Raw genomic sequence first — 26,489 nt, 5'->3', positions numbered from 1 at the left:
TAGATCGACAGAGTTGCACCACAGATAGCAAAATATTAAAACATCTGATTTAAAACACCGGAGGGAAACCATAGAATTGAAAAGAAAATGAAGGTGTACCAAAATACTCAGGGCATGAATGGGAAAACTGAAAAGAAACAGAATCTAATTATTTATATAATCTCAACTCTATCAAGAGAAACATGAGGGTGAAAAAACCTTCTAAAAGTTTTGACAATAGAATGGTTCAGCTGTGTAGTTTTGCTAGTACATTAAAGACTTAAAAAGCAGTCAGGTATTCCTTTGTCCACTGCTATGAATTTATTCACGGGATTTGTTACAGTTGTCCCTCAAATACCCCTCATAAAGAGAGTTGAGTGCTTAGATTCCATGGAAGCCATCAGTTAGTAAATGTAGTGTTGTGGTTTTTAGTAGTTCTGTAGTAAGTAGTTAGTAAAAGAAGTCATCGTTTTGCCAATGGATGCTGATCCCTGATGCGTTCGTGCTGGTTCCATGGAAAGGCGAATTTTTAGGAATGGGCTGTTGGAAAACTGGTGTTTTCTGCTGGTAGTAGGTACAAACACATTGCTTTTTGTGGTAGAGACTGAAGCAACTTTAGATGCCTGCTCCTTCTTCTCCACCTATGTTTAAAGGAGATCCATGCAGGTTAAAACATGAACCAAACCTCGAGGCTCTGGGCCTGTGCTGCAGCCTCACCTGCCTCTCCCCACAACCAGCAGAGGAACAGCCAGAGGACACTGCAGTGTTCCTCAGTGCAATGATGGGAGCAGAAGGCAGGGAGGAACAGGGCTCACATAGACAGAGAGGATCAGCACCTCAAAGCGACCACATCATTCAAGGGACAGGGACTCAGGACAGACAGCTGCCCTGTGGGACAGCAAGCAGGAGGGCCCTGGTGCCAGGGAGCCAGGTGAGGGCAAAGCAGCCCTGTGACAGCCTGGCCCAGGGGCTCTTCTGGCAGCAGGCAGCGTGGGGATCAGCGCAGAGGCAGGAGGAGGCAGGAGCTGCTCGGCCATGCCGGGGTTGGGAGCCTCCTTCCTGCCCAAGTGGGGCCCAGCTGGGCCAGGGGGCAGCTCCTGGGACAGCCGTGCCCACAATGGCCCCTGCTCTGCAAGGCCTCCAGCCCTGCCCATCAGCCAGGCAGGGACAGAGCAGCCTTAGGGCCGATGCTGCTGCAGGCTCAGAGCCCCGCAGAGCTGCTCGTGCCCGGTGCCGTTGGCTCTGTCCCCTGCAGCCTGCATGCTGTGTTGTCATGCCGAGGCTGACCCGGACATGTGTGGTGACAAACTGCACAAGGGTGGGCTCTGTGCCCACGTGTTCTGCATGATGAGTGGCTCCGGGCGCTCCCTCCACCTTTGCAATGGGCAGCTCCTGCCGCCCTCTCCTCATCAGCTCATCTCCTTGCCTGCAGCTCTTCGCTACTCTACCTTTCGGCAAGAGAACCACCACGATGGACTCATGGAGTTTCTCCCACGAGATCTCCTAATTGAGGTGCGTTGAGAACATGACAACTGAGGCTCTGGCCTGCGAGGTTGCTGCAGTCATGCTTCCCAACAGCAGGAAAGAGAGAAGCCGTCCTCAAGCAAGTGGGAGCAAAGGCTGGCCCAGCAGCTCTAGACAAAGGACGCCCTCAAAAGAGCCCCTCTCAAGCAGGTCGGACGACGTGGCCCTGGAGACCGCAAGCGGTGAGGGCCTGTCCTGCCAAACCCATGAGGCCAACCCCTCTGACACCTAGACCAGGAGTCTTGCACCTGGCAGCGGACAACAGGCAGGGACAGAGCGCTCGGCATGCGGGCTGGGCCATTCTTCCTGCAATTCAGGAGGGCGCTGGTGCCAGGCAGCCAGGGAGGCAAATGAGCCTCTGAAGCCTCCAGCCTGGCAGCAGGCAGCGGGACAGAGCAGGCTGGGGCAGATGCAGCTGCACGGCCAGTGCCCAGGCTGGGAGCCTGCTTCTGCCCTGGGCCATTGGCCATGGGGCCAGCCTGGACAGCCGTGCACAATGCCCTGCTCTGCAAGGCCTCCGGCTGCCTCCCGGCGGCAGCAGGCTCCTGAAGGGCAAGCTCGTGCTGCCTGCCCGCAGCCCAGGGCACCTCGAGCGGCCCCTAGCCCGGTGTCCTCACGCCCGGGACCAGTAAGCCCAGCTGGGGCTGTGACAGCTCTGCTGCTCTGGGCCCAGCCCTCGGGCAAAGCACCTGCCTGTCCCTGGGCTGGGGGCAGTGCCCAGGCTGGGCTTGGCAGAGCCCATCCGCTCCTGGAGGGCTGGGGGCACTGCTCTGGCCTGGCCTGGCCCGGCCCTGGGGTCCCTTGGCATTCCTGCTTGCCCTTGCATCCACCAGGGATGGGCTGCAGCTCAATGGCCCGACCTGGCCGCACACTCAGGCCTGGAGCCTTCCTGTGGCTCCCCAGGGCACGAGCGCCTCAGCCCCAGCTCCCAAACACGGCCTAACAGCCTTTGCTGATATTGATCCCTGTTAGACCTTTGAAAGCATTTTCAAGGTAACCTTGTTTGGCAACACTTTCAAGGAACAAACGTGACTCGCTTCTAATCAGTAAAAAGTTTATTGGTTTTCTTGCACTTCCTATAGGGTATCCTAATGCTTCCTTTGGCGTTCCAGAAAATAATGAAAATCTAACAAATTCTTCAGAGAAGTTCCTGAATCCACTATGAAGAGAAGTCTCTACATTCACTATCCTTACATACACTTTAAGTAGCTGCTCCTGTAACACACAAAGATGTAGTGGTTTACCTGACTGGACCACACAACATGATGTTATACACACCGCTACACTACAAAACTTCTCTTCCCTCTTCATTACAAATTCAAAGCTTTTCTCGAGGTCCTGACTTAATTTTGCATGCACATTCATACCTGCAATCCCTCCCCATGCTCAGCTTTCACCTAGACTTACCAGGGAACAGATGTTCCATACTCACCTCAAGCAATAATCTACGTCTGTCTTCCTAACCCTCTTTTTCTTCACTGACTTCTACTAATCTACAAAATAACTGTGGATCCTCTGCACAAAAGAAACATCCAATTAATAGCCTTAAACACTTGTGATTGCGCTGCTGCTTCTAACAATCTTGACCACCACAGCACTAAAATCAGAAATCAATTCTTCACATCCTTCCTGTTCTCCTGCCCCCACCACACCTTGGCTCCAGCAGAAATGTTCCCTACTGCAGCCTGCTGTGCTAAGAACAATCAAAGGCAGCAGCACTTTTCCTCACCATGCTGCAATCTGAATTGCACTGAAATTGCTGCTGTTGCATTAGAAGCTCAGCACCAGCACGCCACATCTTCCCCCAGAACTGAGGCCTGCTGAGGCCTGAGCTCTCCATTTCAACACACCCTGGCTGGCTGGAAGATTGCAGGCCGGGAACTGTGTGAACACAGCAGTGCATTTCAGCAGAGTTATGGAATCAATCTCATGGAAGGCACATCCTTTAAGCTTAAGACTCTATTCTACAAAATCTAACCAGCAATTGTTTTGGTGGCCTGTGCAGGTTTTGGGGACTGTGCATGTTTCCTTTGGATGTTGTTTTCTTTGTTTCTAAATACAAAATTCACTGGATTCAGAAGAGAAAGCCCCAGATTCATTAGGACAAAGAACCACAGGGACATATGTGGCTGACAAGAACACTCAACATTCCTAATGGTAACACCAGAAAGAGAGGAAAAAGATAAAGATGATTTAAATACCTGAAAGGATCCAAAATGTCTACGTAACCTGTCAAGTGACTAAGTTTTTGGTAAACTCTAAAATTCCAGATTCCTATTCGGTAATTGTCTGAAAGAAAAGAAAGCCAGAAGTTTTGGCCTTTGTTTTGCCAGGACTTTCTCACGGGATTCTGCCACAACTTGGATCACAAGTGAGGGTGGCAAATTTTGACTAGAAAACTTTGATAGCTAGGCAGCATTTTTTCCTCCTCACTGAATTACAGGAAGGGTTTGAAAGGAAAAAAAATATAAAAGAGGGTAAAGAAATTCTGTCATACCTCTTAGGCGTTCATCATCTTTGGAGAAGAAAAAAAACTCTAGCACTTTCTGTGCGGGGTAAAGAAAGAAACCTAGAAAAGGACAAAGGGATTTGAGCATCCTAAATTGTACTATCAAATTCCATGAACACAAGTTAATCCTGTAGTGCTTCAGAGAAATGGCGTACATTGAAAAGCTTTATTCCCTAGGAACCGAATGGAGCTTTTATTTTACAAAACCCTCTTTTAAAGAGAAAACTGACTGTGTCTTGGGCTTTTGGCCAAACTCAGTTTGGAGTTGGTCAAACCAAAATGACCCAGTTAATTTCTTGTGCTCTACTCTTTCTTTCCATATTCACATTCACATCCAATGGGCTGCTGGGAGTTTTGACTCTGTGCAGCACAACGGTTTTCCAGATGACTTTCATTGCTCAGAGGTGTGCAATGTCATTTCCCATTCCCTGAGTGCTGCTATTAATATTCCCACAGCATCCAACTACTACAGCCAAGTAGACAACAAAGAGAAATGCAACTTGCACTTCTTGGTCCTGTTCGATTTCTGTCATCTCAGGCTCATCGTCACCCTCAGAACTGCTGTCCTGGAAACGTGGATCCTCTTGCCATGTGGCTTTTACCGGCTTTATTGTCCCAAGCGCGTGAGGCTCTGCAATGACAGCACCAATAGAGAAAAAAAGCCAAAACCAGATTATTCCTCTACTCGTCAGGAAAAATTCCTCCTTTCACGTGAAATACTTACAGTGGAGAAGAGAGATTTAGGAAGGACAGAATCTGACCCTGCCAGACTTTCTAAGCTACATCTCGGCTCCAGTATTTTCCACTTTGTTCCAGGGATCCCTTATGTATTCTTAAACATTTCTCATTGCATTCAGAAGACACTGAATACCTTCTCAGTTCAGCACAAGTCTGGGGGCTCGTTGCTTTGTGCTGTTGCGTTGGGTTTTTTAATATTTGGGATAACTTCACGGGGTTTCTTTTCTCTCCTACATGACTGGGACTCGAGTTAATGTTGTTTCATCTTCATTTCAGACGGCCTCATTTTATCTAAGGTTAGGACACCCCAATGATCATGTGTCATTCCATTTCCTTTTTCTAAAGGTCCAAGAGTAGAATTCAGTAACAAACAGAATGTTCATGGATCTTGGGGCCAGCTCTCGGACTTTGCTCCTCCCTCTACATTAACGCACATTTCCTTAAAAGCCTTGTGAGGTCCTATGAAACTTGATATGACTGGTGTGTCACCTTTTTCCCTGTTTGAGGAATTCAGGGCATGAGAACAAGCTTTTTCACCCCTCAGCAAAAACCCCAATGCCTTCTCAAAGCATGCCTTTCAGAATTCCTGAGATGCAAGCATGAGGCACCTCTCAATAATCTACCACAGCCCTGGCAAGCAGAACTGAAGATCAAAATGCTTCTGCCTAATTACTGACTTCTGTTGCTGAAAATGCCCTGCATCCTGACCTTCTTTACACCATATTGCCCTACAGTGCCTGCCAGGAGCTCTTCCTTAGCAATGGCACTGTTAGAAGGGTTCTGCTGTTACCTTCTTTGATGCCCAACTCCTCTGTGCCTCCAAAGAAGGAAAACTTGAAAGAACTCGTCTCCTGAGCTGCGTCGTCCTCAGGCAAAGGTCCCAAATGGTCATCTGGGGCAGAGTCCTGTGCATCCTCTTTGTCCCACAGTATTTTCTCCAACTATTCTGGTTCGTTCTTTGAAGGTCTTTCAAAGAACAAACCAGAATAGACGGAGGAAATACCATCTATTCCGGTTTGTTCTTTGAAAGGCCTCTTTCAAATCCGCAGCAATGCTGTAGAAGTTGTCTTCAGACACTTGAGGCAGTGTCTCACTCTCTTTCTTCTTTTTTTGGCTTTACTGAAATGAGATTGTTCAAGGTTAGCAACACAGCACACGTCCTTTTCAGACACAGCTTCCCTAAGAGCCACCTTGCTCTCAATGTCTCCCTAAGCATATCCAAGCCCATTAAGGAGTGGTTCATTATCAAGGGTAAGCAGTGGGGAAACATCTGAGTTTGGAGTGTAAAGGCAGGAACAAGAGTCCTTTTTAATTAGCCACATCCTTAAGTGACTTTTCACTGAATACACCGTTACACAGAAATCAAGGTATTTAGCCCAGACTTCTTCCTGCCAGTAGAAACATCAAGAGCTAATAGGGTTTGCTCACAGAGCTGCACATCTCAGGGTCCCTGCACTGACCGTTCTCACCTTCACTTCCGGCAAGGAACACACGGCCTAGAAAGAAAAGATGACAGCGCTACGCGCTGCTGTTGGAGGTCCCAGTTGAGGTCCGACGTCGCTGGTGGGAGCGGCTGCTCCTGCGGGATGTCCCCGACCACGTCCCCCTACGCCTGGGCCTCTCAGCACTCGCTGCTGTCCTCCTGCTCCTGTCCTGGCGACTCCTGGACCGCAGAGTCTGAGTCGAGGCCCGGCGCTGCTGGCGGGAGCGGCTGCGTCTGGGAGGCGTCCCCGATGATGTGTCCCTTCGCCTGGGCCTCTCAGCCCTTGGCCTTGTCCTGCTGCTGCTGCCACGGCGACTCCTGGAGCGGACAGGTGGACTCTGGGCCCAGCCTTGCTGGCGGGAGCGCCTGCGTCTGGGGGATGGCCCTGGCCATGTGTCCCTTCGCCTGGGCCTCTCAGAGCTTGGCCCTGTCCCACTGCTCCTGTCACAGACACTCCTGGAGCGGACAGGTGGACTCTGGGCCCAGCCTTGCTGGCGGGAGCGCCTGCGTCTGGAGGATGGCCCTGGCCATGTGTCCCTTCGCCTGGGCCGCTCAGTCCTTGGCCCTGTCCCTCTGTTCCTGTCATGGCAACTCCTGGAGCGGACAGGTGGACTCTGGGCCCAGCCTTGCTGGTGGGAGCACCTGCGTCTGGGGGATGTCCGTGACGGTGTCTCCCTTTGCTTGGGCCTCTCAGCCCTTGGCCCTGTCCCACTGCTCCCGTCACGGCGGCTCCTGGACCGGACAGGTGGACTCTGGGCACGACTTTGCCGGCGAGAGCAGCTTTGCCTGCGGCCGGGCCCAGCACGTCTGGAATGGACCCTGTCCTCAGGGTCAGGGGACGTGCTGCGTGTTGCCCTTGATCTGCTGCTGCTGCTGGTGTCCAGTGAGGAAGATGGCAGCGCCTGCTGCCATGCTGCGTGGTGGGGCCTGCTGTGGCTGCCCGTCTCTGGAGATGGAGACGGGGAAACCACCACCAACGGCACAGGGCTGTGGGAGCTGGGGCTGATGGCCTCAGATTCTGACCGGCCATGAGCAGATTGTAGTCCTGACTGTCTGGCTGGCCTGGGGCCATTGAGCTCTGTCTCATCCCTGGAGGCTGTAAGGGCAAGCAGGAATGTCAAAGATCGCCCAGGCCCCGGCCAGGCCAGGCCAGAGCAGTGCCTCCAGCCCTCCAGCAGTGGATGCTGCGCTCTGCCAAGCCCGGCCTGGGCACTGCTCCCAGCCAGGGACACCGGGGACTTTGACTCATACATGTTCCGAGCCCAGCACAGCTGTCACACTCCCAACTCTGTGTGCTGTTCGTCAGGCCAGAGCAGCGCCTGTGGGTGCCCTCAGCAGCACAGGAGGAGCACAGGAGCAATTGCCAGGGCCTGGGGAGGCAAACAAGCTCATAGCACTGAGAACAAAGTGTACCAGCACGTGGTTGTCTGGCCAAGCGCTTCTGGTTCTTCCCGCTTACAGCCCTTGCCGAGATACAGGTTCCCTGCAGAGCCCCAGGTGCAGCTTCCCAACTTACCCCTGTTCCTCTGCCTCCTCCCTGCCTCCAGGGTAAAGGCAATCCCTGGCGTTGCACTGCCCGTGCCTCACTCCTAGATCTGCGAAGGCATCGTTGTCCTCCCATGCTGGGTCTCTGATGGAGAAAGGAAGAGATGATGAATTTCTGCTGCTCTCCCTCACGGAGGTCCAGGGTGTCCCAGCTGTTTCTCCAGCGCTTTTCCAAGTTGGGGGTGAAGCTGAAGCCCAGACTCATGGGACAGGGCAGGGCCAGGGCTCCTGGGGCAGGGCCTGGCACAGCACAGCACTTGCACCCTCCTGCCTGCTAGGTCAGGCAGAAGGACACCAACCTGAAGGGGACTTGGATCCCCAAGATGAGCATTTCAACAGGGAATTCCCCACTGTCTCTGCACAGAGGGCACTGGAAATACAAAGCACCAGCGCGCAAGGCCTGTCCCTGCAGGGCAAACACAGGCAGGGTGAGCGAGGCCCTGCTGCTGCTGCTGAGCACCTGCTGTGCCCCGGCACTGAGGGGAGGGCTCCTACCTGGATGCAGTCCCTGTGGAACCAGGCCCTTTTGCAAGCTGGGCACACCAGGGTTGTGAAGGTCATTCTGTCCTCCACAGGCTCCAGGCAGATGAGGCAAACGGTGTCCGGCTCAGGAGTCGCCTCCACCTCCTGCTCTGGACGGTGCTCAGAGCAGAAGGACCTGGAGGAAAATGGATGGGGAAAGTGAGAAATGCCGGATCATTCCCCAGGGGTGGCCATAAAGAGAGATGAGGTACCTGAACGGAATAAAGTATACATTGACACAGCCGCCCTCCTTGGCGCAGGGCAGGTGGAACCATCTGTCACACTCCGGCACGCAGCACATGATGGTTGCCCCGCTCTGGCCGCAGACGCAGCAGCGCTGGAAAGAGCCAAGCAGCCGCATCAGCAGCAGCAGCAGCAGCCTCGAGGCCTCCCCGGGCAGCCGCAGGGCTCCGGGCAGGGCGCAGGACGTGGCCGCTGCCGGCTCCCAGCCCACAGAGCCGCCTGCTGGAGGAGGGAGGCTCCTGTGCCAGGGCCTCTGTTCCAGAGCTCCTGGAGCCAGACTTTGTCCCGGCTGCTGGGCCGGCCTTTCTTTCCTGCTGTCTGGGCTAAGCTCTGGCAAACCTCGCCAGGCACAAATCTCCCTGCTCACCTTCTGTGCCGCCCGCCGCACTGCAATCAGGACATCTCGAGGGAGAAAGCCCATCAGTCCAACGTGGCGGTTCTGATCCCGAAAGAGTAGAGTTGCGAAGAGCTGCAGGCAAGGGGAGGAGCTGATGAGGAGAGGGCGGCAGGAGCTGCCCATTGCAATGGTGGACGGAGCGCTCAGAGCCACTCACCATGCAGAACCTGTGGGCACAGAGCCCACCCTTGTGCACTTTGGCACCGCACATGTCCGGGTCAGCCTCGGCACGGCGACACAGCATGCAGGCTGCAGGGGACAGAGCCAATGGCACTGGGCATGAGCAGCTCTGTGGGGCTCTGAGCCTGCAGCAGCATCGGCCCCAAGGCTGCTCTGTCCCTGCCTGGCTGATGGGCAGGGCTGGAGGCCTTGCAGAGCAGGGGCCATTGTGGGCACGGCTGTCCCAGGAGCTGCCCCCTGGCCCAGCTGGGCCCCACTTGGGCAGGAAGGAGGCTCCCACCCCGGCATCCTGAGCACTCCTCCCCCTGCCTCTACGCTGATCCCCTCGCTGCCTGCTGCTACAAGAGCCCCTGGGCCAGGCTGTCACAGGGCTGCTTTGCCCTCACCTGGCTCCTTGGCTCCAGGGCCCTCCTGCTTGCTGTCAGACATGGCGGCTGTCTGTCCTGCGCCTCTGTCCTTGAGGGACGTTGTCGCTTCGAGGTGCAGGTACTCTCTGTCTGTGGGAGAAAGAAGAGGGGGGGGAGTTTGCAGAACAGGCCCAGAGCCACGAGGCTCTGCTCCCTGCTCAGGCCTGCGTGAGCCCTGCTCCCGTCCGCTTTCTCCTCCCGTCGTCGCGTTGAGGAACACCGCAGAGTCCTGGCTGCTCCTCCGCTGATTCTGGGAAGGGAGAGGCAGGTGAGGCTGCAGCACAGGCCCAGAGCCCCGAGGTGTGGGGCCCCTCTGGTCCCTGGGCAGCCACGTCCCCGCCCTACCTTCTCCTCCCGTTGTCAGGTCGCACTGACACTCGGCCAGAGCCCAGCGTCCCCTTTTGTGGCCTTGGTGGCACAGGTCACAATGGCCACTCTGACATCAGAGCCGTGTACCCAAAATCGGGGCAGGTGTGGCCTCAGGTCCCTGGCAACCACTTGTGGCGGCCCCCTCGGGCACCGAGCTTCTGAGATGGCTCCGAGCGTTTGCTCAGGGTGGAAGCAGGGCCGGGACTCCTGCAGCAAGTGCAGGGTCAAATGCCAGGCCCTGGGGCAGCCATCCAGGGTGGCACTGTAGGCAGGGAGGTGCTGTTCAGGCACTGCCACGCCAGGGCTCCGGCCCCGGCCAAGGGAAATCTCTGCTCCTGCCCCTGGCAGGCGGTGGCCCAGAGAGCCGGTGCGGATTCAGCTGCACTGCAGGGATTCAAACCCTGCTCTAGGTGAACTGATGTTTTCCTCAAGACCTGTCTGCAGAAAACTAAGATGAACCTGATTTGATGCTGCTGCTGATCACCATTGGGTACAGGTGATAAACCTGGACACCACCACAGATGCCTCCAGACCTCAGTTATCTGTCATCCTATGAACTAACAACTTTCACATTTCATATAAATGGAAAAATTAGTATTCAGCTTCTGAGAATCGTCATCTTTTATACGGACTCAGTCGAAAGACACAAAATGCACTGAGAATTTTCTGTGAACATTTGACAGGAGAGATTGCAACTGTCCTCCACTCAAGTCAAATACAGGAGGATGCTTTTCCTACATTACATTAACTTTGCCAGTTTGGTCCATACTTTCCTACTAGAAAATACATTGGAAAAACTCAGCAAGAAAAGCACAAACAATTCTTGTCAATTTTTCTCTTTCGTCTCTTTGCAAACATGCTCCTGGAAATCCAGATCCATGACTTCTAGAACAATCAGTGGCATCTCTGGGAAGCAGGGCAGGGGCTGACAGGCAGGGACACCCTGCACCTGCCTGATGCTGGGGCAGCGGGAGTTTGTCCATTTTCCTGTCTCCATGAGAGAGCCACCTTGGCTGGGAAAGGATCCCTTCACGGCTCTAGGAGGGAGGCACAGCCAGTGCAATGCCAGGGAGTGCCTTTACCCTGGAGGCAGGGAGGAGGCAGAGGGGGAAGTTGGGAAGCTGCACCCGGGGCTCTGCAGGGCTCCCGGCCAGGGCTCCAAGCACAAGGAGCCAGAAGAGCTTGGCCGGACAATCCCGAGCTCTGGACACCCTGTCCTCAGCACCGCGAACCCGTTTGCTTCTCCAGGCCCTGGGCACTGCTCCCGTGCTGCTCATGCAAGTTACACACAGACACAGAGCTACCTGCTCTGTCTCAACCCTCTTCAGCACTGGACAGCACAACACAGTAACATGTTCTCTTCAGTACATGGTCTAATTATTAATAGTCCTGCAAAGACTCACATTCAAAGCATACACACACAAAAACCCAAACCCTGGTACAGGCCTTGCATCAACACAAAATGCTTGCTGCTCTTCAGAAACACAGGGCAGCACTTTTGGCCAATGCTTTGTCCTATAAGATCTTTCAAAGGATTGCAAAAGTGACTTTGTGTGGCAACTTCTTCAAGGAACACACAGGAGAGGCTTCTGAGTTTTTAAAGATTTATTGGTTTGCTTTCACTTTCCTTTTGGCATCCTTACACTTCACCCGGCATTCCAGAAATACATGAAAATCCAAAATAATATCAGGGGAAGTTTCTGAATTCTTTCATGTTTCTCTCAAAGATTTTCTTGACATACACACAAGCAACTGGTCCTATAACATACAGAGAAGCAGTGGTTTCCCTTACTGGACATTACAAGACAAGGTTATAGATTCCACTTTACTAAAACACTTCTGTTGCCTGGTAATTACAAAGCCTGAAGCTCTTCTAGAGGCTTTTCCCAGTGCAATTTCATTAGGTTCCTCTCTGCTCAACCCTCGAGCCTGTCCAGGTCTCGCTGAAGGGCAGCAGAGCCTTGTGGTGCCTCAGGCCCTGCTCCCAGTTCTGTCCCATCAGCAAACGCTGAGGGAGCGCTCCTTCCCTTCTGCCGGGTCCCTGGGGAATAAGGCAAACAAGGCTGGGCCCAGCACGGCCCCTGAGCTCACAGCTACCTGAGTTTGGAGCTCCCCTGTCCACTTCTCTGCCCCACTGTCCCTGAGCTGCCTCAGGGGCCTGTTATGGGAGGCAGGGACAAAGCCTTGCTGAAGTCCCAGCTGACAACAGCCACTGCTCTCCCCTCACAAGCCCAGCCAGTCACTGCAGCACAGGTGGCTATGGATTGGTCAAGCATGGTTTCCATTCCTGTTATTCCACAGGCTTAGAGATGGCATCCAAGAGGAGCTGTTCTGTCACCTTTCTGGGGGTGGAGCTGAGGGTTTTGGGCCTGCAGTTTCCTGGCTCCTTCTTGGTGCCATTTTGCAAGACTGCAGTGATGTTGGCTTTCCTCCACTGCTCATGCCTCTCTCCGGGGCTGTCTCCTTCCCTGACCTGCTGGCAGAGCACCCTGTGCCAGAGGCAGGAGCAGAGATTTCTCTTGGCCCCAAAAAGGAATGCTGGGCTCAGGCCGAGTGTCAGTGCAATCTGACAACGGGGCGAGAAGGCGGGAAGGAGCAGAGCTCACACAGGGCTGAGCAGGGAGTAGAGCCCTCGTGGCTCTGGGCCTGCTCTGCAAGCTCCCTGGCCTCTACTTTCTCCACAGAGAGAGAGGAACAGCACCTCGAAGTGACCAGAAAACCCGGCCATGGAGCGGGGCTGGGGCTGTCAGCCCTCAGGGAAACCGGCCATGGAGCGGGGCTGGGGCCGTGACACCTCAGGGAAACCGGCCATGGAGCGGGCCGGGGCCGTGTCACCTCAGGGACACCGGCCATGGAGAGAGGCCAAGGCCCTGTCACTTCAGGGACACCGGCCATGGAGCGGGGCTGGGGCTGTGACACCTCAGGGAAACCGGCCATGGAGCGGGGCTGGGGCTGTGACACTTAAGGGAACTCACCATGGCAGCCACCTCCCGAGGTTTTGAAGTAATTGTTTCTTGGTTTAATGCCCTTCCAAGATCAATCTAGCATCTTTGCATATGAGCAGGACATACAAGGGTATTTAAAATTGAGTCTGATCCAATCATCAAAGACAATGGATGTTTCCTCTAAACTTACCTTTTCATGATTGTCAAACAATATGGAACTTTTCTTATGTCTGACTTGAAATATCCAGAATGCAAAATTCATTCTCAAGACAGGAAAAAAGAAAACAATGAAAATAGGATATAGGCAATCTTCAAAAGGCACAGAGAAGAAAATAAACATTAGAAAACCTTAGAAAAATTAGGTTTTCTTCTTCATCTTCTCAGTACATGCTGTTTGAACATTTGTTGTCTTATTGTCCCTCGCAAAACAAGGCATGTTATTGCTTTATTGTCTCAGTGCTGTATTTCCCCAATCGCTGACTTGCCACTTAAGCTCTGCTTTGTTGGAAATATACAACAAGGGACTCTCTATGGAAGAGAGTTGCACAAGCCTCTGGATTCCTGACCGTTCACCTCTGCCAATGCTCACAGTATTCTCCTAACACACGTGAGCTTCCTGTCTTTCAGAGAGAGAAAGATTCAGCTGAAGTCAAGCAAACAGGGCAGGGCAGATGGAAACCTTCCCTTGAGATGCTTTTGGGAAGGCCTGCAAGGACCCTGCCTTCCCTTGGAACAGAGGTGGTCACCATGCATGGTGTTGCCTGACTTGCCCTAGGTGCCCCTCGATTGCAGAAGGACTTTTGCCCACTTCATCACTTGTCTGTCCCTCCAGTTCCAGGGCCTCAATCCTGCTCTGTAAGGCACTAAACCTGTTAGTCAGCTGTGAGTTTTCAGAATAAGGCACTGACCGTGGCTCTAACTAGTTTTTTTAGTCAGGTTTACAATATATTTTGAGAAGAAGAAGGAGCAGAGAAGGTGTGAAAAATGCATATTATATGATTGGCTTTTCGCAAATATTAAAATTAATGCTATATGTGTTATGTTGGAAAGTTATGTTGTATTAATCCTTTTTTGTAGTGCTATCCTCAGCTTTTAAAGTAGTGTGGTGAATATAGTTTTAGGCTACAGAAACTCTGTGCTGTAAGATACATTTTCTAAATAGCTCAAGGAGAGATAACAGTAACAAGACACCAAAACTCTGAGAAAAGAAATATTGCCTCCTTCTCGGGAAGAACCAGACTTTGAGGGACAAAGACGATTGATTGACAAGATGAAGGAGGGGTTGACAAGAACAAGAAAACACCCATTGTTTGATAACAATTTTGGCATCATGTATTAGATATATAAATGTGCAACAGGCTATTACTTTGAAGGGTTAATCCTGTGTTAGCAAAGTGTCTTCTGAGGCAGAGCAGAGCACCCAGACATCTGTAATTCTTTGCTTTCTTTATTGTCCTTTATTGTCCTACCTCTAATTGTCCAAATTATTTTTTCTCTAATTTTTATTCTTATTTTTATAACTAATTTGTTACTATTAAACTTTTAAAATTTAAGAACAAGTCAAATTCTCCATCGTTTGTGTCCACTATCAGTGGGCATCCTTCTTCCCAAGCTTTGTCAATTTCCCTCTGGGTTTGAGATCAGTGAAACGTGCCCAGCCTTGAGTCTTGGAAGACAATTCTAGCAACAAGTACTTTGCTTTTCTAACACCTGGCCATCACTTCGAGCTTGCAGGCTGCTATGTGTGTCACAGGTTAAACGTCTCTTCCTGTTGATCAGGCTTGGAAGGGTGTAAGCCCAGGCCCGCAGACTGTTTTCTTCAGGCAATGGGAGTTAGGGCCCAGTTGCAACGCGCCACGCCCGCGCCTTCCAGAGCGCCAGAAGGTTGGCGGCGCCATTGCAGGGCTCAGGGCGCCGCTTGTGGGCGAGAGCCGCCATGACAGCGCGGGCGGCGCGCGGCGGGGCGGAGGGCGGAAGGGCGGGCGGGTGTGAGGGGCGGGGCGGTGGTCCCAGCCGCGGCTGCCTGGGCGAGGCTCGGTAGCGTGCAGCTGCGTGCCAGAAGCGTGCGCCAGCGGGCCCAGCCCGCAGAGGCCTGCGGCGAGCTGCACATGCCAGAGCTCCTGGAGAAGCCGCTGGCACTGCCAGAGCCGCAGAGCGGGCTGGCCAGCAGCTCTGAGGAGAAGCCCTGCAATGTAGAGCCGGGCTGGCAGTGCGACACTGAGGGAGCCCGCCATGGCAGAGCCGGGCTGGCATGCCGACAGCTGAGGGAAGCCCTGCCATGGCAGAGCCGGGCTGGCAGTGCCGACAGCTGAGGGAAGCCCTGCCATGGCAGAGCCGGGCTGGCAGTGCCGACAGCTGAGGGGAGCCCTGCCATGGCAGAGCCGGGCTGGCAGTGCCGACAGCTGAGGGGAGCCCGGCCATGGCAGAGCCGGGCTGGCAGTTCCGACAGCTGAGGGAAGCCCTGCCATGACAGAGCCGGGCTGGCAGTGCCGACAGCTGAGGGAAGCCCGGCCATGGCAGAGCCGGGCTGGCAGTTCCGACACCTGAGGGAAGCCCGGCCATGACAGAGCCGGGCTGGCAGTGCCGACAGCTGAGGGAAGCCATGCCATGGCAGAGCCGGGCTGGCAGTTCCGACAGCTGAGGGAAGCCCGGCCATGGCAGCGCCGGGTCCGCTCCTGCCCCGGGGCCGCCCGAAGGAGCGATCTCTGGGACCTGCCGGCAGACAGGCTCTGCTTGGCCCTCTTCAGTAAATCGACAGAGTTGCACCACAGATAGCAAAATATTAAAACATCTGATTTAAAACACCGGAGGGAAACCATAGAATTGAAAAGAAAATGAAGCTGTACCAAAATACTCAGGGCATGAATGGGAAAACTGAAAAGAAACAGAATCTAATTATTTATATAATCTCAAGTCTATCAAGAGAAACATGAGGGTGAAAAAACCTTCTAAAAGTTTTGACAATAGAATGGTTCAGCTGTGTAGTTTTGCTAGTACATTAAAGACTTAAAAAGCAGTCAGGTATTCCTTTGTCCAGTGCTATGAATTTATTCACAGGATTTGTTACAGTTGTCCCTCAAATACCCCTCATAAAGAGAGTTGAGTGCTTAGATTCCTTAGAAGCCATCAGTTAGTAAATGTAGTGTTGTGGTTTTTAGTAGTTCTGTAGTAAGTAGTTAGTAAAAGAAGTCATCGTTTTGCCAATGGATGCTGATCCCTGATGCGTTCGTGCTGGTTCCATGGAAAGGCGAATTTTTAGGAATGGGCTGTTGGAAAACTGTTGTTTTCTGCTGGTAGTAGGTACAAACACATTTCTTTTTGAGGTAGAGACTGAAGCAATTTTAGATGCCTGCTCCTTCTTCTCCGCCTATGTTTAAAGGAGATCCATGCAGGTTAAAACATGAACCAAACCTCGAGGCTCTGGGCCTGTGCTGCAGCCTCACCTGCCTCTCCCCACAATCAGCAGAGGAACAGCCAGAGGACACTGCAGTGTTCCTCAGCACAATGATGGGAGCAGAAGGCAGGCAGGAGCAGGGCTCACATAGACAGAGAGGATCAGCACCTCAAAGCGACCACATCATTCAAGGGACAGGGACTCGGGACAGACAGCTGCCCTGTGAGACAGCAAGCAGGAGGGCCCCGGTGCCAGGGAGCCAGGTGAGGGCAAAGCAGCCCTGTGACAGCCTGGCCCAGGGGCTCTTGTGGCAGCAGGCAGCGTGGGGATCAGAGCAGAGGCAGGGGGAGGCAGGAGCTGCTCGGCCATGCCGGGGCTGGGAGCCGCCTTCCTGCCCAAGTGGGGCCAAGCTGGGCCAGGGGGCAGCTCCTGGGACAGCCGTGCCCACAATGGCCCCTGCTCTGCAAGGCCTCCAGCCCTGCCCATCAGCCAGGCAGGGCCAGAGCAGCCTTGGGGCCGATGCTGCTGCAGGCTCAGAGCCCCACAGAGCTGCTCATGCCCGGTGCCATTGGCTCTGTCCCCTGCAGCCTGCATGCTGTGTCGCCGTGCCGAGGCTGACCCGGACATGTGCGGTGACAAAGTGCACAAGGGTGGGCTCTGTGCCCACAGGTTCTGCATGGTGAGTGGCTCCAGGTGCTCCCTCCACCATTGCAATGGGCAGCTCCTGCCGCCCTCTCCTCATCAGCTCCTCCCCTTGCCTGCAGCTCTTCGCCACTCTCCCATTTCGGCAAGAGAACTGCCACGTTGGACTGATGGAGTTTCTCCCTCGAGATGTGCTAATTGAGGTGCAGTGGGAGGCACAGAAGGTGAGGAGGTAGATCTGTGCCTCATGAGGTTTGCCAGAGCTTAGCCCAGACAGCAGGAAAGAAAGGCCGGCCCAGCAGCCGGGACAAAGTCTGGCTCCCAGCAACTCTGGAACAGAGGCCCTGGCACAGGAGCCTCCCTCCTCCAGCAGGCGGCTCTGTGGGCTGGGAGCCGGCAGCGGCTCTGGGCCTGTCCTGCAAACTCCCCTCCCTCCCTTCTTTCTCCCCTAGACCGAGAGTACCTGCACCTCGAAGCGACAACGTGCCTCGAGGACAGAGACGCAGGACAGAGAGCTGCCATGTCTAACAGAATTCAGGAGGGCGCTGGTGCCAGGGAGCCAGGTGAGGGCAAAGCAGCCCTCTGACAGCCTGGCCCAGGGGCTCTTGTGGCAGCAGGCAGCGTGGGGATCAGAGCAGAGGCAGAGGGAGGCAGGAGCTGCTCGGCCATGCCGGGGCTGGGAGCCTCCTTCCTGCCCAAGTGGGGCCCAGCTGGGCCAGGGGGCAGCTCCTGGGACAGCCGTGCCCACAATGGCCCCTGCTCTGCAAGGCCTCCAGCCCTGCCCATCAGCCAGGCAGGGACAGAGCAGCCTTGGGGCCGATGCTGCTGCAGGCTCAGAGCCCCACAGAGCTGCTCGTGCCCGGTGCCATTGGCTCTGTCCCCTGCAGCCTGCATGCTGTGTCGCCGTGCCGAGGCTGAGCCCTGTGCCTCCCCAGGCTCTGGCAACTGCTCCTGTGCTGCTCCAGCACTGCCCAGGGCACCCACGGGCCCTGCCCGGGCCTCACGCAGGCCAGAACCAGCTGGGGCTGTGACAGCTGTGCCGCTCTGGGCCCAGCCCTCGGGCAAAGCACCCGCCTGTCCCTGGGCTGGGGGCAGTGCCCAGGCTGGGCTTGGCAGAGCCCATCCGCTCCTGGAGGGCTGGGGACACTGCTCTGGCCTGGCCTGGCCCGGCCCTGGGGTCCCTTGGCATTCCTGCTTGCCCTTGCATCCACCAGGGATGGGCTGCAGCTCAATGGCCCCGGCCTGGCCGCACACTCAGGCCTGGAGCCTTCCCGTGGCTCCCCAGGGCACCAGAGCCTCAGCCCCAGCTCCCAAACACGGCCTAACAGCCTTTGCTGATATTGATCCCTGTCAGAACTTTGAAAGCATTTTCACAGTAACCTTGTTTGGCAACACTTTCAAGGAACAAACATGACTCACTTCTAATCAGTAAAAACTTTATTGGTCTGCTTGCACTTCCTATAGGGTATCCTAATGCTTCCTTTGGCGTTCCAGAAAATAATGAAAATCTAACAAATTCTTCAGAGAAGTTCCTGAATCCACTATGAGGAGAAGTCTCTACATTCACTATCCTTACATACACTTTAAGTAGCTGCTCCTGTAACACACAAAGATGTAATGGTGTACCTGACTGGACCACACAACATGATGTTATACACACCGCTACACTACAAAACTTCTCTTCCCACTTCATTACAAATTTGAAGCTCTTCTTGAGGTCCTGACTTAATTTTGCATGCACATTCATACCTGCAATCCCTCCCCATGCTCTGCTTTCACCTAGACTTACCAGGGAACAGATGTTCCATACTCACCTCAGGCAACAATCTACGTCTGTCTTCCCAACCCTCTTTATCTTCACTGGCTTCTACTAATCTACAAAATAACTGTGGATCCTCTGCACAAAAGAAACATCCAATTAAAAGCCTTAAACACTTGTGATTGCGCTGCTGCTTCTAACAATCTTGACCACCACAGCACTAAAATCAGAAATCAATTCTTCACATCCTTCCTGTTCTCCTGCCCGCACCACACCTTGGCTCCAGCAGAAATGTTCCCTACTGCAGCCTGCTGTGCTAAGAACAATCAAAGGCAGCAGCACTTTTCCTCACCATGCTGCAATCTGAATTGCACTGAAATTGCTGCTGTTGCATTAGAAGCTCAGCACCAGCACGCCACCTCTTCCCCCAGAACTGAGGCCTGCTGAGGCCTGAGCTCTCCATTTCAACACACCCTGTCAATCAGGCTGCCTGGAAGATTGCAGGCCGGGAACTGTGTGAACACAGCAGTGCATTTCAGCAGAGTTATGGAATCAATCTCATGGAAGGCACATCCTTTAAGCTTAAGATTCTATTCTACAAAATCTAACCAGCAATTGTTTTGGTGGCCTGTGCAGGTTTTGGGGACTGTGCATGTTTCCTTTGGATGTTGTTTTCTTTGTTTCTAAATACAATATTCACTGGATTCAGAAGAGAAAGCCCCAGATTCATTAGGACAAAGAACCACAGGGACATATGTGGCTGACAAGAACACTCAACATTCCTAATGGTAACACCAGAAAGAGAGGAAAAAGACAAAGATGATTTAAATACCTGAAAGGATCCAAAATGTCTACGTAACCTGTCAAGTGACTATGTTTTTGGTAAACTCTAAAATTCCAGATTCCTATACGGTAATTGTCTGAAAGAAAAGAAAGCCAGAAGTTTTGGCCTTTGTTTTGCCAGGACTTTCTCACGGGATTCTGCCACAACTTGGATCACAAGTGAGGGTGGCAAATTTTGACTAGAAAACTTTGATAGCTAGGCAGCATTTTTTCCTCCTCACTGAATTACAGGAAGGGTTTAAAAGGAAAAAAAATATAAAAGAGGGTAAAGAAATTCTGTCATACCTCTTAGGCGTTCATCATCTTTGGAGAAGAAGAAAAAAAAACTCTAGCACTTTCTGTGCGGGGTAAAGAAAGAAACCTAGAAAAGGACAAAGGGATTTGAGCATCCTAAATTATACTATCAAATTCCATGAACACAAGTTAATCCTGTAGTGCTTCAGAGAAATGGCGTACATTGAAAAGCTTTATTCCCTAGGAACCGAATAGAGCTTTTTATTTTACAAAACCCTCTTTTAAAGAGAAAACTGACTGTGTCTTGGGCTTTTGGCCAAACTCAGTTTGGAGTTGGTCAAACCAAAATGACCCAGTTAATTTCTTGTGCTCTACTCTTTCTTTCCATATTCACATTCACATCCAATGGGCTGCTGGGAGTTTTGACTCTGTGCAGCACCAACGGTTTTCCAAGATGACTTTCATTGCTCAGAGGTGTGCAATGTCACTTTCCCATTCCCTGAGTGCTGCTATTAATATTCCCACAGCATCCAACTACTACAGCCAAGTAGACAACAAAGAGAAATGCAACTTGCACTTCTTGGTCCTGTTCGATTTCTGTCATCTCAGGCTCATCGTCACCCTCAGAACTGCTGTCCTGGAAACGTGGATCCTCTTGCCATGTGGCTTTTACCGGCTTTATTGTCCCAAGCGCGTGAGGCTCTGCAATGACAGCACCAATAGAGAAAAAAAGCCAAAACCAGATTATTCCTCTACTCGTCAGGAAAAATTCCTCCTTTCACGTGAAATACTTACAGTGGAGAAGAGAGATTTAGGAAGGACAGAATCTGACCCTGCCAGACTTTCTAAGCTACATCTTGGCTCCAGTATTTTCCACTTTGTTCCAGGGATCCCTTATGTATTCTTAAACATTTCTCATTGCATTCAGAAGACACTGAATACCTTCTCAGTTCAGCACAAGTCTGGGGGGCTCGTTGCTTTGTGCTGTTGCGTTGGGTTTTTTAATATTTGGGATAACTTCACGGGGTTTCTTTTCTCTCCTACATGACTGGGACTCGAGTTAATGTTGTTTCATCTTCATTTCAGATGGCCTCATTTTATCTAAGGTTAGGACACCCCAATGGTCATGTGTCATTCCATTTCCTTTTTCTAAAGGTCCAAGAGTAGAATTCAGTAACAAACAGAATGTTCATGGATCTTGGGGCCAGCTCTCGGACTTTGCTCCTCCCTCTACATTAACGCACATTTCCTTAAAAGCCTTGTGAGGTCCTATGAAACTTGATATGACTGGTGTGTCACCTTTTTCCCTGTTTGAGGAATTCAGGGCATGAGAACAAGCTTTTTCACCCTCAGCAAAAACCCCAATGCCTTCTCAAAGCATGCCTTTCAGAATTCCTGAGATGCAAGCATGAGGCACCTCTCAATAATCTACCACAACCCTGGCAAGCAGAACTGAAGATCAAAATGCTTCTGCCTAATTACTGACTTCTGTTGCTGAAAATGCCCTGCATCCTGACCTTCTTTACACCATATTGCCCTACAGTGCCTGCCAGGAGCTCTTCCTTAGCAATGGCACTGTTAGAAGGGTTCTGCTGTTACCTTCTTTGATGCCCAACTCCTCTGTGCCTCCAAAGAAGGAAAACTTGAAAGAAGTCGTCTCCTGAGCTGCGTCGTCCTCAGGCAAAGGTCCCAAATGGTCATCTGGGGCAGAGTCCTGTGCATCCTCTTTGTCCCAGGGTATTTTCTCCGACTATTCTGGTTCGTTCTTTGAAGGTCTTTCAAAGAACAAACCAGAATAGACGGAGGAAATACCATCTATTCTGGCTTGTTCTTTGAAAGGCCTCTTTCAAATCCGCAGCAATGCTGTAGAAGTTGTCTTCAGACACTTGAGGCAGTGTCTCACTCTCTTTCTTCTTTTTTTGGCTTTACTGAAATGAGATTGTTCAAGGTTAGCAACACAGCACACGTCCTTTTCAGACACAGCTTCCCTAAGAGCCACCTTGCTCTGAATGTCTCCCTAAGCATATCCAAGCCCATTAAGGAGTGGTTCATTATCAAGGGTAAGCAGTGGGGACACATCTGAGCTTGGAGTGTAAAGGCAGGAACAAGAGTCCTTTTTAATTAGCCACATCCTTAAGTGACTTTTCACTGAATACACCGTTACACAGAAATCAAGGTATTTAGCCCAGACTTCTTCCTGCCAGTAGAAACATCAAGAGCTAATAGGGTTTGCTCACAGAGCTGCACATCTCAGGGTCCCTGCACTGACCGCTCTCACCTTCACTTCCGGCACGGAACACACGGCCTAGAAAGAAAAGATGACGCCGCTACGCGCTGCTGTTGGAGGTCCCAGTTGAGGTCCGACGTCGCTGGTGGGAGCGGCTGCTCCTGCGGGATGTCCCCGACCACGTCCCTCTACGCCTGGGCCTCTCAGCACTCGCTGCTGTCCTCCTGCTCCTGTCCTGGCGACTCCGGGACCGCAGAGTCTGAGTCGAGGCCCGGCGCTGCTGGCGGGAGCGGCTGCGTCTGGGGGGCGTCCCCGATGATGTCTCCCTTCGCCTGGGCCTCTCAGCCCTAGGCCTTGTCCTGCTGCTGCTGCCACGGCGACTCCTGGAGCGGACAGGTGGACTCTGGGCCCGGCCTTGCTGGCGGGAGCGCCTGCGTCTGGGGGATGGCCCTGGCCATGTGTCCCTTCGCCTGGGCCTCTCAGAGCTTGGCCCTGTCCCACTGCTCCTGTCACAGACACTCCTGGAGCGGACAGGTGGACTCTGGGCCCAGCCTTGCTGGCGGGAGCGCCTGCGTCTGGAGGATGGCCCTGGCCATGTGTCCCTTCGCCTGGGCCGCTCAGTCCTTGGCCCTGTCCCTCTGTTCCTGTCATGGCAACTCCTGGAGCGGACAGGTGGACTCTGGGCCCAGCCTTGCTGGTGGGAGCGCCTGCGTCTGGGGGATGTCCGTGACGGTGTCTCCCTTTGCTTGGGCCTCTCAGCCCTTGGCCCTGTCCCGCTGCTCCCGTCACGGCGGCTCCTGGACCGGACAGGTGGACTCTGGGCACGACTTTGCCGGCGAGAGCAGCTTTGCCTGCGGCCGGGCCCAGCACGTCTGGAATGGACCCTGTCCTCGGGGTCAGGGGACGTGCTGCGTGTTGCCCTTGATCTGCTGATGCTGCTGGTGTCCAATGAAGAAGATGGCAGCGCCTGCTGCCATGCTGCGTGGTGGGGCCTGCTGTGGCTTCCCGTCTCTGGAGATGGAGACGGGGAAACCAGCACCAATGGCACTGGGCTGTGGGAGCTGGGGCTGATGGCCTCAGATTCTGACCAGCCATGAACAGATTGTAGTCCTGACTGTCTGGCTGGCCTGGGGCCATTGAGCTCTGTCTCATCCCTGGAGGCTGTAAGGGCAAGCAGGAATGTCAAAGATCGCCCAGGCCCCGGCCAGGCCAGGCCAGAGCAGTGCCCCCAGCCCTCCAGCAGTGGATGCTGCGCTCTGCCTAGCCCGGCCTGGGCACTGCCCCCAGCCCAGGGACACCGGGGACTTTGACTCATACATGTTCCGAGCCCAGCACAGCTGTCACACTCCCATCTCTGCGTGCTGTTCCTCAGGCCAGAGCAGCGCCTGTGGGTGCCTTCAGCAGCACAGGAGGAGCACAGGAGCAATTGCCAGGGCCTGGGGAGGCAAACAAGCTCATAGCACTGTGAACAAAGTTTACCAGCACATGGTTGTCTGGCCAAGCCCTTCTCGTTCTTCCCGCTTACAGCCCTTGCCGAGATACAGGTTCCCTGCAGAGCCCCAGGTGCAGCTTCCCAACTTACCCCTGTTCCTCTGCCTCCTCCCTGCCTCCAGGGTAAAGGCAATCCCTGGCGTTGCACTGGCCGTGCCTCACTCCTAGATCTGCGAAGGCATCGTTGTCCTCCCATGTTGGGTCTCTGATGGAGAAAGGAAGAGATGATGAATTTCTGCTGCTCTCCCTCACGGAGGTCCAGGGTGTCCCAGCTGTTTCTCCAGCGCTTTTCCAAGTTGGGGGTGAAGCTGAAGCCCAGACTCATGGGACAGGGCAGGGCCAGGGCTCCTGGGGCAGGACCTGGCACAGCACTTGCACCCTCCTGCCTGGTAGGTCAGGCAGAAGGACACCAACCTGAAGGGGACTTGGATCCCCAAGATGAGCATTTCAACAGGGAATTCCCCACTGTCTCTGCACAGAGGGCACTGGAAATACAAAGCACCAGCGCGCAAGGCCTGTCCCTGCAGGGCAAACACAGGCAGGGTGAGCGAGGCCCCGCTGCTGCTGCTGAGCACCTGCTGTGCCCCGGCGCTGAGGGGAGGGCTCCTACCTGGATGCAGTCCCTGTGGAACCAGGCCCTTTTGCAAGCTGGGCACACCAGGGTTGTGAAGGTCATTCTGTCCTCCACAGGCTCCAGGCAGATGAGGCAAACGGTGTCCGGCTCAGGAGTCGCCTCCACCTCCTGCTCTGGACGGTGCTCAGAGCAGAAGGACCTGGAGGAAAATGGATGGGGAAAGTGAGAAATGCCGGATCATTCCCCAGGGGTGGCCATAAAGAGAGATGAGGTACCTGAACGGAATAAAGTATACATTGACACAGCCGCCCTCCTTGGCGCAGGGCAGGTGGAACCATCTGTCACACTCCGGCACGCAGCACATGATGGTTGCCCCGCTCTGGCCGCAGACGCAGCAGCGCTGGAAAGAGCCAAGCAGCCGCATCAGCAGCAGCAGCAGCAGCAGCAGCAGCCTCGAGGCCTCCCCGGGCAGCTGCAGGGCTCCGGGCAGGGCGCAGGACGTGGCTGCTGCTGGGTCCCAGCCCACAGAGCCGCCTGCTGGAGGAGGGAGGCTCCTGTGCCAGGGCCTCTGTGCCAGAGCTGCTGGGAGCCAGACTTTGTCCCGGCTGTTGGGCCGGCCTTTCTTTCCTGCTGTCTGGGCTAAGCTCTGGCAAACCTCGCCAGGCACAAATCTCCCTGCTCACCTTCTGTGCCGCCCGCCGCACTGCAATCAGGACATCTCGAGGGAGAAAGCCCATCAGTCCAACGTGGCGGTTCTCTTCCCGAAAGAGTAGAGTTGCGAAGAGCTGCAGGCAAGGGGAGGAGCTGATGAGGAGAGGGCGGCAGGAGCTGCCCATTGCAATGGTGGAGGGAGCGCCCGGAGCCACTCACCATGCAGAACCTGTGGGCACAGAGCCCACCCTTGTGCACTTTGTCACCGCACATGTCCGGGTCAGCCTCGGCACGGCGACACAGCATGCAGGCTGCAGGGGACAGAGCCAATGGCACCGGGCACGAGCAGCTCTGTGGGGCTCTGAGCCTGCAGCAGCATCGGCCCCAAGGCTGCTCTGTCCCTGCCTGGCTGATGGGCAGGGCTGGAGGCCTTGCAGAGCAGGGGCCATTGTGGGCACGGCTGTCCCAGGAGCTGCCCCCTGGCCCAGCTGGGCCCCACTTGGGCAGGAAGGAGGCTCCCAGCCCGGCATGGCCGAGCAGCTCCTGCCTCCCCCTGCCTCTACTCTGATCCCCACGCTGCCTGCTGCCACAAGAGCCCCTGGGCCAGGCTGTCACAGGGCTGCTTTGCCCTCACCTGGCTCCTTGGCTCCAGGGCCCTCCTGCTTGCTCTCAGACATGGCGGCTGTCTGTCCTGCGTCTCTGTCCTCGAGGGACGTTGTCGCTTCGAGGTGCAGGTACTCTCTGTCTGTGGGAGAAAGAAGAGGGGGGGAGTTTGCAGAACAGGCCCAGAGCCACGAGGCTCTACTCCCTGCTCAGGCCTGCGTGAGCCCTGCTCCCGTCCGCTTTCTCCTCCCGTCGTCGCGTTGAGGAACACCGCAGAGTCCTGGCTGTTCCTCCGCTGATTCTGGGAAGGGAGAGGCAGGTGAGGCTGCAGCACAGGCCCAGAGCCCCGAGGTGTGGGGCCCCTCTGGTCCCTGGGCAGCCACGTCCCCGCCCTACCTTCTCCTCCCGTTGTCAGGTCGCACTGACACTCGGCCAGAGCCCAGCGTCCCCTTTTGTGGCCTTGGTGGCACAGGTCACAATGGCCACTCTGACATCAGAGCCGTGTACCCAAAATCGGGGCAGCCATGGCCTCAGGTCCCTGGCAACCACTTGTGGCGGCCCCCTCGGGCACCGAGCTTCTGAGATGGGTCCGAGCGTTTGCTCAGGGTGGAAGCAGGGCCGGGACTCCTGCAGCAAGTGCAGGGTCAAATGCCAGGCCCTGGGGCAGCCATCCAGGGTGGCACTGTAGGCAGGGAGGTGCTGTTCAGGCACTGCCACGCCAGGGCTCCGGCCCCGGCCAAGGGAAATCTCTGCTCCTGCCCCTGGCAGGCGGTGGCCCAGAGAGCCGGTGCGGAGTCAGCTGCACTGCAGGGATTCAAACCCTGCTCTAGGTGAACTGATGTTTTCCTCAAGACCTGTCTGCAGAAAACTAAGATGAACCTGATTTGATGCTGCTGCTGATCACCATTGGGTACTGGAGATAAACCTGGACACCACCACAGCTGCCTCCAGACCTCAGTTATCTGTCATCCTATGAACTAACAACTTTCACATTTCATATAAATGGAAAAATTAGTATTCAGCTTCTGAGAATCGTCATCTTTTATACGGACTCAGTCGAAAGACACAAAATGCACTGAGAATTTTCTGTGTACATTTGACAGGAGAGATTGCAACTGTCTTTAACTCAAGTCAAATACAGGAGGATGCTTTTCCTACATTACATTAACTTTGCCAGTTTGGTCCATACTTTCCTACTAGAAAATACATTGGAAAAACTCAGCAAGAAAA

General features: G+C 54.1%; 1 protein-coding gene across 1 annotated transcript in view; it reads right to left on the bottom strand.

Moving 5' to 3' along the window:
• Nucleotides 1-20,107: 20,107 nt before the first annotated feature.
• The window catches only part of NOL8 (nucleolar protein 8), a 24,637-nt gene continuing 18,255 nt past the window's right edge, over nucleotides 20,108-26,489 (bottom strand). The window contains exon 14 of the mRNA XM_064723923.1: nucleotides 20,108-20,415. Within this exon, the coding sequence (XP_064579993.1) occupies nucleotides 20,198-20,415 (218 nt within the window). The 3' untranslated portion in view covers nucleotides 20,108-20,197. The remainder of the gene's footprint in view (nucleotides 20,416-26,489) is intronic.

This window comes from Zonotrichia leucophrys, chromosome 12 (genome assembly GCF_028769735.1).
Source record: "Zonotrichia leucophrys gambelii isolate GWCS_2022_RI chromosome 12, RI_Zleu_2.0, whole genome shotgun sequence".
Classification (NCBI taxonomy): domain Eukaryota; kingdom Metazoa; phylum Chordata; class Aves; order Passeriformes; family Passerellidae; genus Zonotrichia; species Zonotrichia leucophrys.
This window is presented reverse-complemented; position numbering and strand designations above follow the sequence as displayed.